At 49.9% G+C, this 15,352-nt stretch overlaps 1 protein-coding gene across 1 annotated transcript in view; it reads right to left on the bottom strand.

Annotated features, from left to right (window-relative positions):
- Positions 1-3,586: 3,586 nt before the first annotated feature.
- Positions 3,587-15,352, bottom strand: part of IDH3B (isocitrate dehydrogenase (NAD(+)) 3 non-catalytic subunit beta) — a 96,303-nt gene continuing 84,537 nt past the window's right edge. Inside the window, exon 12 of the mRNA XM_063925453.1 lies at positions 3,587-3,829. Coding sequence (XP_063781523.1) covers positions 3,752-3,829 — 78 coding nt within the window. The 3' untranslated portion in view covers positions 3,587-3,751. The remainder of the gene's footprint in view (positions 3,830-15,352) is intronic.

The following is a 15,352-nucleotide window of genomic DNA, read 5'->3' as shown; positions in this document are numbered from 1 at the left end:
CCATCCGCAGCCCATTGGATGGGGGGGGACAGCCTCGGGCTTCACCCCTGGCCCTTGGGTGGCTGGGGGGGGGGACCCCTTGATTGAAGGGGTCCCCACTCCCCCAGGGTACCCCGGCCAGGGGTGACTAGTTGGATTTTTGATGCCACGGCCGCAGGGCACTATATAAAAGTGACCCCCGGCTGTGGCATTATCTGTCCAGCTAGTGGAGCCCGGTGCTGGTTTTAAAAATACGGGGGACCCCTACTCTTTTTGTCCCCCGTATTTTTGGGACCAGGACCAGGCGCAGAGCCCGATGCTGGTTGCTTAAATATGGGGGAACCCCTGTCATTTTTTCCCCCATATTTTTGCAACCAGGATCGGCTCAAAGAGCCCGAGGCTGGTTATGCTTAGGAGGGGGGACCCCACGCATTTTTATTTTTTATTTTACATTGTTTAATTAAATTAAAAAAAAATAAGAACCCCAGCACGGATCACACAGATCCGGCCGAGATTGATTGTAAAAAAAAACGGCAGGGTTTTGCTAATCACTGCCGTAAAATTAGGTAAAAAAACACGAATGACATCGACATCGGAAGAAAAGAAAAACCCGAATACGACAGCTTAGTAAATCCATCGTAATCAATTCAAAAAGTTGCAGTTTTACACTGTCGATGTCATTCGTGATTGAACTTTGACCTTTTTTCGGAAATTACGAATCTTAGTAAATTTACCCCGTGGTCTGTGGAGTGGTGTAAAGCACGCCGGCACTGGACTGTGGAGCAGTGGACACGTGTTCTGTGGAGTGGTGTAAAGCACGCCGGCACTGGACTGTGGAGCAGTGGACACGTGTTCTGTGGAGTGATGTAAAGCACACAGACACTGGACTGTGGAGCAGTGGACACGTGTTCTGTGGAGCGGTGTAAAGCACACAGACACTGGACTGTGGAGCAGTGGGCACGTGTTCTGTGGAGCGGTGTAAAGCACACCAGCACTGGACTGTGGAGCAGTGGACACGTGTTCTGTGGAGTGATGTAAAGCACACAGACACTGGACTGTGGAGCAGTGGACACGTGTTCTGTGGAGTGGTGTAAAGCACGCTGACACTGGACTGTGGAGCAGTGGACACGTGTTCTGTGGAGTGGTGTAATGTACACCAGCACTGGACTGTGGAGCAGTGGACACGTGTTCTGTGGAGTGATGTAAAGCACACAGACACTGGACTGTGGAGCGGTGGACACGTGTTCTGTGGAGTGGTGTAAAGCACGCCGACACTGGACTGTGGAGCAGTGGACACGTGTTCTGTGGAGTGGTGTAATGTACACCAGCACTGGACTGTGGAGCAGTGGACACGTGTTCTGTGGAGTGGTGTAATGTACACCAGCACTGGACTGTGGAGCAGTGGACACGTGTCTGTGGAGTGGTGTAATGAACACCAGCACTGGACTGTGGAGCAGAGGACACGTGTTCTGTGGAGTGGTGTAAAGCACACAGACACTGGACTGTGGAGTAGTGGTCACGTGTTCTGTGGAGTGGTGTAAAGCACACAGACACTGGACTGTGGAGCAGTGGACACGTGTTCTGTGGAGTGGTGTAATGCACACAGACACTGGACTGTGGAGCAGTGGACACGTGTTCTGTGGAGTGGTGTAAAGCACACCGACACTGGACTGTGGAGTAGTGGTCACGTGTTCTGTGGAGTGGTGTAAAGCACACAGACACTGGACTGTGGAGTAGTGGTCACGTGTTCTGTGGAGTGGTGTAAAGCACACAGACACTGGACTGTGGAGCAGTGGACACGTGTTCTGTGGAGTGGTGTAATGCACACAGACACTGGACTGTGGAGCAGTGGACACGTGTTCTGTGGAGTGGTGTAAAGTACACAGACACTGGACTGTGGAGCAGTGGACACGTGTTCTGTGGAGTGGTGTAATGTACACAGACACTGGACTGTGGAGCAGTGGACACGTGTTCTGTGGAGTGGTGTAAAGCACGCCGACACTGGACTGTGGAGCAGTGGACACGTGTTCTGTGGAGTGGTGTAATGTACACCAGCACTGGACTGTGGAGCAGTGGACACGTGTTCTGTGGAGTGGTGTAATGAACACCAGCACTGGACTGTGGAGCAGAGGACACGTGTTCTGTGGAGTGGTGTAATGTACACCAGCACTGGACTGTGGAGCAGTGGACACGTGTTCTGTGGAGTGGTGTAATGTACACCAGCACTGGACTGTGGAGCAGAGGACACGTGTTCTGTGGAGTGGTGTAATGTACACCAGCACTGGACTGTGGAGCAGAGGACACGTGTTCTGTGGAGTGGTGTAATGTACACCAGCACTGGACTGAGGAGCAGTGGACACGTGTTCTGTGGAGTGGTGTAAAGCACACCGACACTAGACTGTGGAGCAGTGGACACGTGTTCTGTGGAGTGGTGTAAAGCACGCCGACACTGGACTGTGGAGCAGTGGACACGTGTTCTGTGGAGTGGTGTAATGAACACCAGCACTGGACTGTGGAGCAGAGGACACGTGTTCTGTGGAGTGGTGTAATGTACACCAGCACTGGACTGTGGAGCAGTGGACACGTGTTCTGTGGAGTGGTGTAATGTACACCAGCACTGGACTGAGGAGCAGTGGACACGTGTTCTGTGGAGTGGTGTAAAGCACACTGACACTGGACTGTGGAGCAGTGGACACGTGTTCTGTGGAGCGGTGTAAAGCACGCCGACACTGGACTGTGGACACGTGTTCTGTGGAGTGATGTAAAGCACACCGACACTGGACTGTGGAGCAGTGGACACGTGTTCTGTGGAGCGGTGTAAAGCACGCCGACACTGGACTGTGGACACGTGTTCTGTGGAGTGATGTAAAGCACACCGACACTGGACTGTGGAGCAGTGGATACGTGGTCTGTGGAGTGGTGTAAAGCACACAGATACTGGACTGTGGAGCAGTGGACACGTGTTCTGTGGAGCGGTATAAAGCACGCCGACACTGGACTGTGGACACGTGTTCTGTGGAGTGATGTAAAGCACACCGACACTGGACTGTGGAGCAGTGGATACGTGGTCTGTGGAGTGGTGTAAAGCACACAGATACTGGACTGTGGAACAGTGGAAACATGTCCTGTGGAGTGATGAATCACGCTTCTCTGTTTGGCAGTCAGATGGGCGGGTCTGGGTTTGGCGGATGCCGGGAGAACGTTACCTGCCTGACTACATTATGCCAGCTGTGAAGTTTGGTGGAGGAGGGATAATGGTATGAGGCTGTGTCTTTCAGGGTTTGGCTTAGGCCCCTTATCTCCAGGGAAGGACAATCTTAATGCTTCAGCAAACCAAGACATTTTGGACAATGCTAAGCTTCCAACTTTGTGGCAACAGTTTGGGGAAGACCCTTTTCTATTCCAACATGACTGCGCCCCAGTGCACAAAGCAAGGACTATACAGACACGGTTTGAGGAGTTCGGTGTGGAAGAACTGGACTGGATTACACAGAGCCCTAACCTCAACCCCATCGAGCACCTTTGGGATGACCTGGGACGGAGATCGCAATCCAGGCCTACTCGTCCTCGCGCTGGATAGTGAGATATACAATTAGCAGTGACACCATTACTGTTTCTGTCCATGCATCTGGTACATTTATTCGGCATAAATAACACACTGATATATCAGCCCACTAGCTGGGAATACATAGCCTGCATTAGCCACGGTGGGTACAAGTGGGGATATAGCCGGCACTAGGCGGTGTCGCACAGCTGGTAAGGAAGGTGATTGCTAGGAACTGAGGTTGGAGATAACAGCCTGCGTGTAATCCAGAGACGTGGCGTAACCTCCCATATCCGTTGTACGAACCTGCGGGATACAAGAAACCATCAGCCCCTGGCCTAATAATTACAGGAGGAAACTCAATACGGTAGCCCAACATCGCCGATTTATCTGCGCACCGGTACAGCATGCAAGGCAGAATCAGCAATGCCAGAGGCTGCGCTGCAGCGGAACGCACACCGCGCTTAGCTGACTTCCCTCCATAGTGTTCTAGAGCCCAGTACCTTGTATAATACAATGGGGGAACCCGGTCCCATCTCACTATCAGATCTGACCGAGCCCAGTACGTTGTATAATAAAGTGTGGGAACCCGGTCCCATCTCACTATCAGATCTGACTTCCCTCCATAGTGTTCTAGAGCCCAGTACCTTCTATAATACAATGGGGGAACCAGGTCCCATCTCACTATCACATCTGACTTTCCTCCATAGTGTTCTAGAGCCCAGTACCTTCTATTATACAGTGGGGGAACCCGGTCCCATCTCACTATCACATCTGACTTCCCTCCATAGTGTTCTAGAGCCCAGTACCTTCTACAATACAATGGGGGAACCAGGTCCCATCTCACCATCACATCTGACTTCCCTCCATAGTGTTCTAGAGCCCAGTACCTTCTATTATACAGTGGGGGAACCCGGTCCCATCTCACTATCACATCTGACTTCCCTCCATAGTGTTCTAGAGCCTAGTACCTTGTATAATACAGTGGGGGAACCCGGTCCCATCTCACTATCAGATCTGACTTCCCTCCATAGTGTACTAGAGCCCAGTACCTTCTATAATACAATGGGGGAACCCGGTCCCATCTCACTATCACATCTGACTTCCCTCCATAGTGTTCTAGAGCCCAGTACCTTCTATTATACAGTGGGGGAACTCGGTTCCATCTCACTATCACATCTGACTTCCCTCCATAGTGTTCTAGAGCCCAGTACCTTCTATTATACAGTGGGGGAACCCGGTCCCATCTCACTATCACATCTGACTTCCCTCCATAGTGTTCTAGAGCCCAGTACCTTCTATTATACAGTGGGGGAACCCAGTCCCATCTCCCTATCAGATCTGACTTCCCTCCATAGTGTTCTAGAGCCCAGTACCTTCTATAATACAATGGGGGAACCCGGTCCCATCTCACTATCAGATCTGACTTCCCTCCATAGTGTTCTATACAGTGGGGGAACCCGGTCCCATCTCACTATCAGATCTGACTTCCCTCCATAGTGTACTAGAGCCCAGTACCTTCTATAATACAATGGGGGAACCCGGTCCCATCTCACTATCAGACCTGACTTCCCTCCATAGTGTTCTAGAGCCCAGTACCTTTTATTATACAGTGGGGGAACCCGGTCCCATCTCACTATCAGATCTGACTTCCCTCCATAGTGTACTAGAGCCCAGTACCTTCTATTATACAGTGGGGGAACCCGGTCCCATCTCACTATCAGATCTGACTTCCCTCCATAGTGTTCTAGAGCCCAGTACCTTCTATTATACAATGGGGGAACCCGGTCCCATCTCACTATCAGATCTGACTTCCCTCCATAGTGTTCTAGAGCCCAGTACCTTCTATTATACAGTGGGGGAACCCGGTCCCATCTCACTATCAGATCTGACTTCCCTCCATAGTGTTCTATACAGTGGGGGAACCCGGTCCCATCTCACTACCAGATCTGACTTCCCTGCATAGTGTACTAGAGCCCAGTACCTTCTATAATACAATGGGGGAACCCGGTCCCATCTCACTATCAGATCTGACTTCCCTCCATAGTGTTCTATACAGTGGGGGAACCCGGTCCCATCTCACTATCACATCTGACTTCCCTCCATAGTGTTCTAGAGCCCAGTACCTTCTATTATACAGTGGGGGAACCCAGTCCCATCTCACTATCAGATCTGACTTCCCTCCATAGTGTTCTATACAGTGGGGGAACCCGGTCCCATCTCACTATCACATCTGACTTCCCTCCATAGTGTTCTAGAGCCCAGTACCTTCTATAATACAATGGGGGAACCCGGTCCCATCTCACTATCGCATCTGACTTCCCTCCATAGTGTTCTATACAGTGGGGGAACCCGGTCCCATCTCACTAACAGATCTGACTTCCCTCCATAGTGTTCTAGAGCCCAGTACCTTCTATTATACAGTGGGGGAACCCGGTCCCATCTCACTATCAGATCTGACTTCCCTCCATAGTGTACTAGAGCCCAGTACCTTCTATAATACAATGGGGGAACCCGGTCCCATCTCACTATCAGATCTGACTTCCCTCCATAGTGTTCTATACAGTGGGGGAACCCGGTCCCATCTCACTATCACATCTGACTTCCCTCCATAGTGTTCTAGAGCCCAGTACCTTCTATTATACAGTGGGGGAACCCAGTCCCATCTCACTATCACATCTGACTTCCCTCCATAGTGTTTTATACAGTGGGGGAACCCGGTCCCATCTCACTATCACATCTGACTTCCCTCCATAGTGTTCTAGAGCCCAGTACCTTCTATTATACAGTGGGGGAACCCGGCCCCATCTCACTATCAGATCTGCCTTCCCTCCATAGTGTTCTATGCAGTGGGGGAACCCGGTCCCATCTCACTAACAGATCTGACTTCCCTCCATAGTGTACTAGAGCCCAGTACCTTCTATAACACAATGGGGGAACCCGGTCCCATCTCACTATCAGATCTGACTTCCCTCCATAGTGTTCTAGAGCCCAGTACCTTCTATAAAACAATGGGGGAACCCGGTCCCATCTCACTATCAGATCTGACTTCCCTCCATAGTGTACTAGAGCCAGTACCTCCTATAATACAATGGGGGAACCCGGTCCCATCTCACTATCAGATCTGACTTCCCTCCATAGTGTACTAGAGCCCAGTACCTTCTATAATACAATGGGGGAACCCGGTCCCATCTCACTATCAGATCTGACTTCCCTCCATAGTGTTCTATACAGTGGGGGAACCCGGTCCCATCTCACTATCACATCTGACTTCCCTCCATAGTGTTCTAGAGCCCAGTACCTTCTATTATACAGTGGGGGAACCCAGTCCCATCTCACTATCAGATCTGACTTCCCTCCATAGTGTTTTATACAGTGGGGGAACCCGGTCCCATCTCACTATCACATCTGACTTCCCTCCATAGTGTTCTAGAGCCCAGTACCTTCTATAATACAATGGGGGAACCCGGTCCCATCTCACTATCGCATCTGACTTCCCTCCATAGTGTTCTATACAGTGGGGGAACCCGGTCCCATCTCACTAACAGATCTGACTTCCCTCCATAGAGTACTAGAGCCCAGTACCTTCTATAATACAATGGGGGAACCCGGTCCCATCTCACTATCAGATCTGACTTCCCTCCATAGTGTTCTAGAGCCCAGTACCTTTTATTATACAGTGGGGGAACCCGGTCCCATCTCACTATCAGATCTGACTTCCCTCCATAGTCTACTAGAGCCCAGTACCTTCTATTATACAGTGGGGGAACCCGGTCCCATCTCACTATCAGATCTGACTTCCCTCCATAGTGTTCTAGAGCCCAGTACCTTCTATTATACAATGGGGGAACCCGGTCCCATCTCACTATCAGATCTGACTTCCCTCCATAGTGTTCTAGAGCCCAGTACCGTCTATTATACAGTGGGGGAACCCGGTCCCATCTCACTATCAGATCTGACTTCCCTCCATAGTGTTCTATACAGTGGGGAACCCGGTCCCATCTCACTATCAGATCTGACTTCCCTGCATAGTGTACTAGAGCCCAGTACCTTCTATAATACAATGGGGGAACCCGGTCCCATCTCACTATCAGATCTGACTTCCCTCCATAGTGTTCTATACAGTGGGGGAACCCGGTCCCATCTCACTATCACATCTGACTTCCCTCCATAGTGTTCTAGAGCCCAGTACCTTCTATTATACAATGGGGGAACCCAGTCCCATCTCACTATCAGATCTGACTTCCCTCCATAGTGTTCTATACAGTGGGGGAACCCGGTCCCATCTCACTATCACATCTGACTTCCCTCCATAGTGTTCTAGAGCCCAGTACCTTCTATAATACAATGGGGGAACCCGGTCCCATCTCACTATCACATCTGACTTCCCTCCATAGTGTTCTATACAGTGGGGGAACCCGGTCCCATCTCATTAACAGATCTGACTTCCCTCCATAGTGTACTAGAGCCCAGTACCTTCTATTATACAGTGGGGGAACCCGGTCCCATCTCACTATCAGATCTGACTTCCCTCCATAGTGTTCTATACAGTGGGGGAACCCGGTCCCATCTCACTATCAGATCTGACTTCCCTGCATAGTGTACTAGAGCCCAGTACCTTCTATAATACAATGGGGAACCCGGTCCCATCTCACTATCAGATCTGACTTCCCTCCATAGTGTTCTATACAGTGGGGGAACCCGGTCCCATCTCACTATCACATCTGACTTCCCTCCATAGTGTTCTGGAGCCCAGTACCTTCTATTATACAGTGGGGGAACCCGGCCCCATCTCACTATCAGATCTGCCTTCCCTCCATAGTGTTCTAGAACCCAGTACCTTCTATAAAACAATGGGGGAACCCGGTCCCATCTCACTATCAGATCTGACTTCCCTCCATAGTGTACTAGAGCCCAGTACCTTCTATAATACAATGGGGGAACCCGGTCCCATCTCACTATCAGATCTGACTTCCCTCCATAGTGTTCTATACAGTGGGGGAACCCGGTCCCATCTCACTATCACATCTGACTTCCCTCCATAGTGTTCTAGAGCCCAGTACCTTCTATAATACAATGGGGGAACCCGGTCCCATCTCACTAACAGATCTGACTTCCCTCCATAGTGTACTAGAGCCCAGTACCTTCTATAATACAATGGGGGAACCCGGTCCCATCTCACTATCACATCTGACTTCCCTCCATAGTGTTCTAGAGCCCAGTACCTTCTATTATACAGTGGGGGAACCCGGCCCCATCTCACTATCAGATCTGCCTTCCCTCCATAGTGTTCTAGAACCCAGTACCTTCTATAATACAATGGGGGAACCCGGTCCCATCTCACTTTCGCATCTGACTTCCCTCCATAGTATTCTATACAGTGGGGGAACCCGGTCCCATCTCACTATCAGATCTGACTTCCCTCCATAGTGTACTAGAGCCCAGTACCTTCTGTAATACAATGGGGGTACCCGGTCCCATCTCACTATCAGATCTGACTTCCCTCCATAGTGTTCTATACAGTGGGGGAACCCGGTCCCATCTCACTATCACATCTGACTTCCCTCCATAGTGTTCTAGAGCCCAGTACCTTCTATAATACAATGGGGAAACCCGGTCCCATCTCACTATCACATCTGACTTCCCTCCATAGTGTTCTAGAGCCCAGTACCTTCTATTATACAGTGGGGGAACCCGGTCCCATCTCACTATCAGATCTGACTTCCCTCCATAGTGTACTAGAGCCCAGTACCTTCTATAATACAATGGGGGAACCCGGTCCCATCGATCTGACTTCCCTCCATAGTGTTCTAGAGCCCAGTACCTTCTATAATACAATGGGGGAACCCGGTCCCATCTCACTATCAGATCTGACTTCCCTCCATAGTGTACAAGAGCCCAGTACCTTCTATAATACAATGGGGGAACCCGGTCCCATCTCACTATCGCATCTGACTTCCCTCCATAGTGTTCTATACAGTGGGGGAACCCGGTCCCATCTCACTAACAGATCTGACTTCCCTCCATAGTGTACTAGAGCCCAGTACCTTCTATAATACAATGGGGGAACCAGGTCCCATCTCACTATCAGATCTGACTTCCCTCCATAGTGTTCTAGAGCCCAGTACCTTCTATAATACAATGGGGAAACCCGGTCCCATCTCACTATCACATCTGACTTCCCTCCATAGTGTTCTAGAGCCCAGTACCTTCTATTATACAGTGGGGGAACCCGGTCCCATCTCACTATCAGATCTGACTTCCCTCCATAGTGTTCTAGAGCCCAGTACCTTCTATAATACAATGGGGGAACCCGGTCCCATCTCACTATCACATCTGACTTCCCTCCATAGTGTTCTAGAGCCCAGTACCTTCTATTATACAGTGGGGGAACCCGGTCCCATCTGACTTCCCTCCATAGTGTTCTAGAGCCCAGTACCTTCTATTATACAGTGGGGGAACCCGGCCCCATCTCACTATCAGATCTGACTTCCCTCCATAGTGTTCTAGAGCCCAGTACCTTCTATTATACAGTGGGGGAACCCGTTCCCATCTCACTATCACATCTGACTTCCCTCCATAGTGTTCTAGAGCCCAGTACCTTCTATTATACAGTGGGGGAACCCGGCCTAATCTCACTATCAGATCTGCCTTCCCTCCATAGTGTTCTAGAACCCAGTATCTTCTATAATACAATGGGGGAACCCGATCCCATCTCACTATCGCATCTGACTTCCCTCCATAGTATTCTATACAGTGGGGGAACCCGGTCCCATCTCACTATCAGATCTGACTTCCCTCCATAGTGTACTAGAGCCCAGTACCTTCTATAATACAATGGGGGAACCCGGTCCCATCTCACTATCAGATCTGACTTCCCTCCATAGTGTTCTAGAGCCCAGTACCTTCTATTATACAGTGGGGGAACCCGGTCCCATCTCACTATCAGATCTGACTTCCCTCCATAGTGTACTAGAGCCCAGTACCTTCTATAATATAATGGGGGAACCTGGTCCCATCTCACTATCAGATCTGACTTCCCTCCATAGTGTTCTAGAGCCCAGTACCTTCTATTATACAGTGGGGGAACCCGGCCCCATCTCACTATCAGATCTGCCTTCCCTCCATAGTGTTCTAGAACCCAGTACCTTCTATAAAACAATGGGGGAACCCGGTCCCATCTCACTATCAGATCTGACTTCCCTCCATAGTGTACTAGAGCCCAGTACCTTCTATAATACAATGGGGGAACCCAGTCCCATCTCACTAACAGATCTGACTTCCCTCCATAGTGTACTAGAGCCCAGTACCTTCTATAATACAATGGGGGAACCCGGTCCCATCTCACTATCAGATCTGACTTCCCTCCATAGTGTTCTATACAGTGGGGGAACCCGGTCCCATCTCACTATCACATCTGACTTCCCTCCATAGTGTTCTAGAGCCCAGTACCTTCTATTATACAGTGGGGGAACCCAGTCCCATCTCACTATCAGATCTGACTTCCCTCCATAGTGTTTTATACAGTGGGGGAACCCGGTCCCATCTCACTATCACATCTGACTTCCCTCCATAGTGTTCTAGAGCCCAGTACCTTCTATAATACAATGGGGGAACCCGGTCCCATCTCACTATCAGATCTGACTTCCCTCCATAGTGTTCTAGAGCCCAGTACCTTCTATTATACAGTGGGGGAACCCGGTCCCATCTCACTATCAGATCTGACTTCCCTCCATAGTGTACTAGAGCCCAGTACCTTCTATAATATAATGGGGGAACCCGGTCCCATCTCACTATCAGATCTGACTTCCCTCCATAGTGTTCTAGAGCCCAGTACCTTCTATAATACAATGGGGGAACCCGGTCCCATCTCACTATCGCATCTGACTTCCCTCCATAGTGTTCTATACAGTGGGGGAACCCGGTCCCATCTCACTAACAGATCTGACTTCCCTCCATAGTGTACTAGAGCCCAGTACCTTCTATAACACAATGGGGGAACCCGGTCCCATCTCACTATCACATCTGACTTCCCTCCATAGTGTTCTAGAGCCCAGTACCTTCTATTATACAGTGGGGGAACCCGGTCCCATCTCACTAACAGATCTGACTTCCCTCCATAGTGTACTAGAGCCCAGTACCTTCTATAATACAATGGGGGAACCCGGTCCCATCTCACTATCAGATCTGACTTCCCTCCATAGTGTTCTAGAGCCCAGTACCTTTTATTATACAGTGGGGGAACCCGGTCCCATCTCACTATCAGATCTGACTTCCCTCCATAGTGTACAAGAGCCCAGTACCTTCTATTATACAGTGGGGGAACCCGGTCCCATCTCACTATCAGATCTGACTTCCCTCCATAGTGTTCTAGAGCCCAGTACCTTCTATTATACAATGGGGGAACCCGGTCCCATCTCACTATCAGATCTGACTTCCCTCCATAGTGTTCTAGAGCCCAGTACCTTCTATTATACAGTGGGGGAACCCGGTCCCATCTCACTATCAGATCTGACTTCCCTCCATAGTGTTCTATACAGTGGGGGAACCCGGTCCCATCTCACTATCAGATCTGACTTCCCTGCATAGTGTACTAGAGCCCAGTACCTTCTATAATACAATGGGGGAACCCGGTCCCATCTCACTATCAGATCTGACTTCCCTCCATAGTGTTCTATACAGTGGGGGAACCCGGTCCCATCTCACTATCACATCTGACTTCCCTCCATAGTGTTCTAGAGCCCAGTACCTTCTATTATACAGTGGGGGAACCCAGTCCCATCTCACTATCAGATCTGACTTCCCTCCATAGTGTTCTATACAGTGGGGGAACCCGGTCCCATCTCACTATCACATCTGACTTCCCTCCATAGTGTTCTAGAGCCCAGTACCTTCTATAATATAATGGGGGAACCCGGTCCCATCTCACTATCACATCTGACTTCCCTCCATAGTGTTCTATACAGTGGGGGAACCCGGTCCCATCTCACTAACAGATCGGACTTCCCTCCATAGTGTACTAGAGCCCAGTACCTTCTATTATACAGTGGGGGAACCCGGTCCCATCTCACTATCAGATCTGACTTCCCTCCATAGTGTTCTATACAGTGGGGGAACCCGGTCCCATCTCACTATCAGATCTGACTTCCCTGCATAGTGTACTAGAGCCCAGTACCTTCTATAATACAATGGGGAACCCGGTCCCATCTCACTATCAGATCTGACTTCCCTCCATAGTGTTCTATACAGTGGGGGAACCCGGTCCCATCTCACTATCACATCTGACTTCCCTCCATAGTGTTCTGGAGCCCAGTACCTTCTATTATACAGTGGGGGAACCCGGCCCCATCTCACTATCAGATCTGCCTTCCCTCCATAGTGTTCTAGAACCCAGTACCTTCTATAAAACAATGGGGGAACCCGGTCCCATCTCACTATCAGATCTGACTTCCCTCCATAGTGTACTAGAGCCCAGTACCTTCTATAATACAATGGGGGAACCCGGTCCCATCTCACTATCAGATCTGACTTCCCTCCATAGTGTTCTATACAGTGGGGGAACCCGGTCCCATCTCACTATCACATCTGACTTCCCTCCATAGTGTTCTAGAGCCCAGTACCTTCTATTATACAGTGGGGGAACCCGGTCCCATCTCACTATCAGATCTGACTTCCCTCCATAGTGTTCTATACAGTGGGGGAACCCGGTCCCATATCACATCTGACTTCCCTCCATAGTGTTCTAGAGCCCAGTACCTTCTATAATACAATGGGGGAACCCGGTCCCATCTCACTAACAGATCTGACTTCCCTCCATAGTGTACTAGAGCCCAGTACCTTCTATAATACAATGGGGGAACCCGGTCCCATCTCACTATCACATCTGACTTCCCTCCATAGTGTTCTAGAGCCCAGTACCTTCTATTATACAGTGGGGGAACCCGGCCCCATCTCACTATCAGATCTGCCTTCCCTCCATAGTGTTCTAGAACCCAGTACCTTCTATAATACAATGGGGGAACCCGGTCCCATCTCACTTTCGCATCTGACTTCCCTCCATAGTATTCTATACAGTGGGGGAACCCGGTCCCATCTCACTATCAGATCTGACTTCCCTCCATAGTGTACTAGAGCCCAGTACCTTCTATAATATATTGGGGGAACCCGGTTCCATCTCACTATCAGATCTGACTTCCCTCCATAGTGTTCTAGAGCCCAGTACCTTCTATAATACAATGGGGAAACCCGGTCCCATCTCACTATCACATCTGACTTCCCTCCATAGTGTTCTAGAGCCCAGTACCTTCTATTATACAGTGGGGGAACCCGGTCCCATCTCACTATCAGATCTGACTTCCCTCCATAGTGTACTAGAGCCCAGTACCTTCTATAATACAATGGGGGAACCCGGTCCCATCGATCTGACTTCCCTCCATAGTGTTCTAGAGCCCAGTACCTTCTATAATACAATGGGGGAACCCGGTCCCATCTCACTAACAGATCTGACTTCCCTCCATAGTGTACTAGAGCCCAGTACCTTCTATAATACAATGGGGGAACCCGGTCCCATCTCACTATCAGATCTGACTTCCCTCCATAGTGTTCTAGAGCCCAGTACCTTCTATAATACAATGGGGGAACCCGGTCCCATCTCACTATCAGATCTGACTTCCCTCCATAGTGTACTAGAGCCCAGTACCTTCTATAATACAATGGGGGAACCCGGTCCCATCGATCTGACTTCCCTCCATAGTGTTCTAGAGCCCAGTACCTTCTATAATACAATGGGGGAACCCGGTCCCATCTCACTATCAGATCTGACTTCCCTCCATAGTGTACAAGAGCCCAGTACCTTCTATAATACAATGGGGGAACCCGGTCCCATCTCACTATCGCATCTGACTTCCCTCCATAGTGTTCTATACAGTGGGGGAACCCGGTCCCATCTCACTAACAGATCTGACTTCCCTCCATAGTGTTCTAGAGCCCAGTACCTTCTATTATACAGTGGGGGAACCCGGTCCCATCTCACTATCAGATCTGACTTCCCTCCATAGTGTTCTAGAGCCCAGTACCTTCTATAATACAATGGGGGAACCCGGTCCCATCTCACTATCACATCTGACTTCCCTCCATAGTGTTCTAGAGCCCAGTACCTTCTATTATACAGTGGGGGAACCCGGTCCCATCTGACTTCCCTCCATAGTGTTCTAGAGCCCAGTACCTTCTATTATACAGTGGGGGAACCCGGCCCCATCTCACTATCAGATCTGACTTCCCTCCATAGTGTTCTAGAGCCCAGTACCTTCTATTATACAGTGGGGGAACCCGTTCCCATCTCACTATCACATCTGACTTCCCTCCATAGTGTTCTAGAGCCCAGTACCTTCTATTATACAGTGGGGGAACCCGGCCTAATCTCACTATCAGATCTGCCTTCCCTCCATAGTGTTCTAGAACCCAGTACCTTCTATAATACAATGGGGGAACCCGATCCCATCTCACTATCGCATCTGACTTCCCTCCATAGTATTCTATACAGTGGGGGAACCCGGTCCCATCTCACTATCAGATCTGACTTCCCTCCATAGTGTACTAGAGCCCAGTACCTTCTATAATACAATGGGGGAACCCGGTCCCATCTCACTATCAGATCTGACTTCCCTCCATAGTGTTCTAGAGCCCAGTACCTTCTATTATACAGTGGGGGAACCCGGTCCCATCTCACTATCAGATCTGACTTCCCTCCATAGTGTACTAGAGCCCAGTACCTTCTATAATATAATGGGGGAACCCGGTCCCATCTCACTATCAGATCTGACTTCCCTC

The sequence above is a fragment of the Pseudophryne corroboree genome, chromosome 1, assembly GCF_028390025.1.
Source record: "Pseudophryne corroboree isolate aPseCor3 chromosome 1, aPseCor3.hap2, whole genome shotgun sequence".
Lineage (NCBI taxonomy): Eukaryota > Metazoa > Chordata > Amphibia > Anura > Myobatrachidae > Pseudophryne > Pseudophryne corroboree.
The sequence above is the reverse complement of the archived record's forward strand: the minus strand, read 5'-3'. Positions and strand labels throughout refer to the sequence as shown.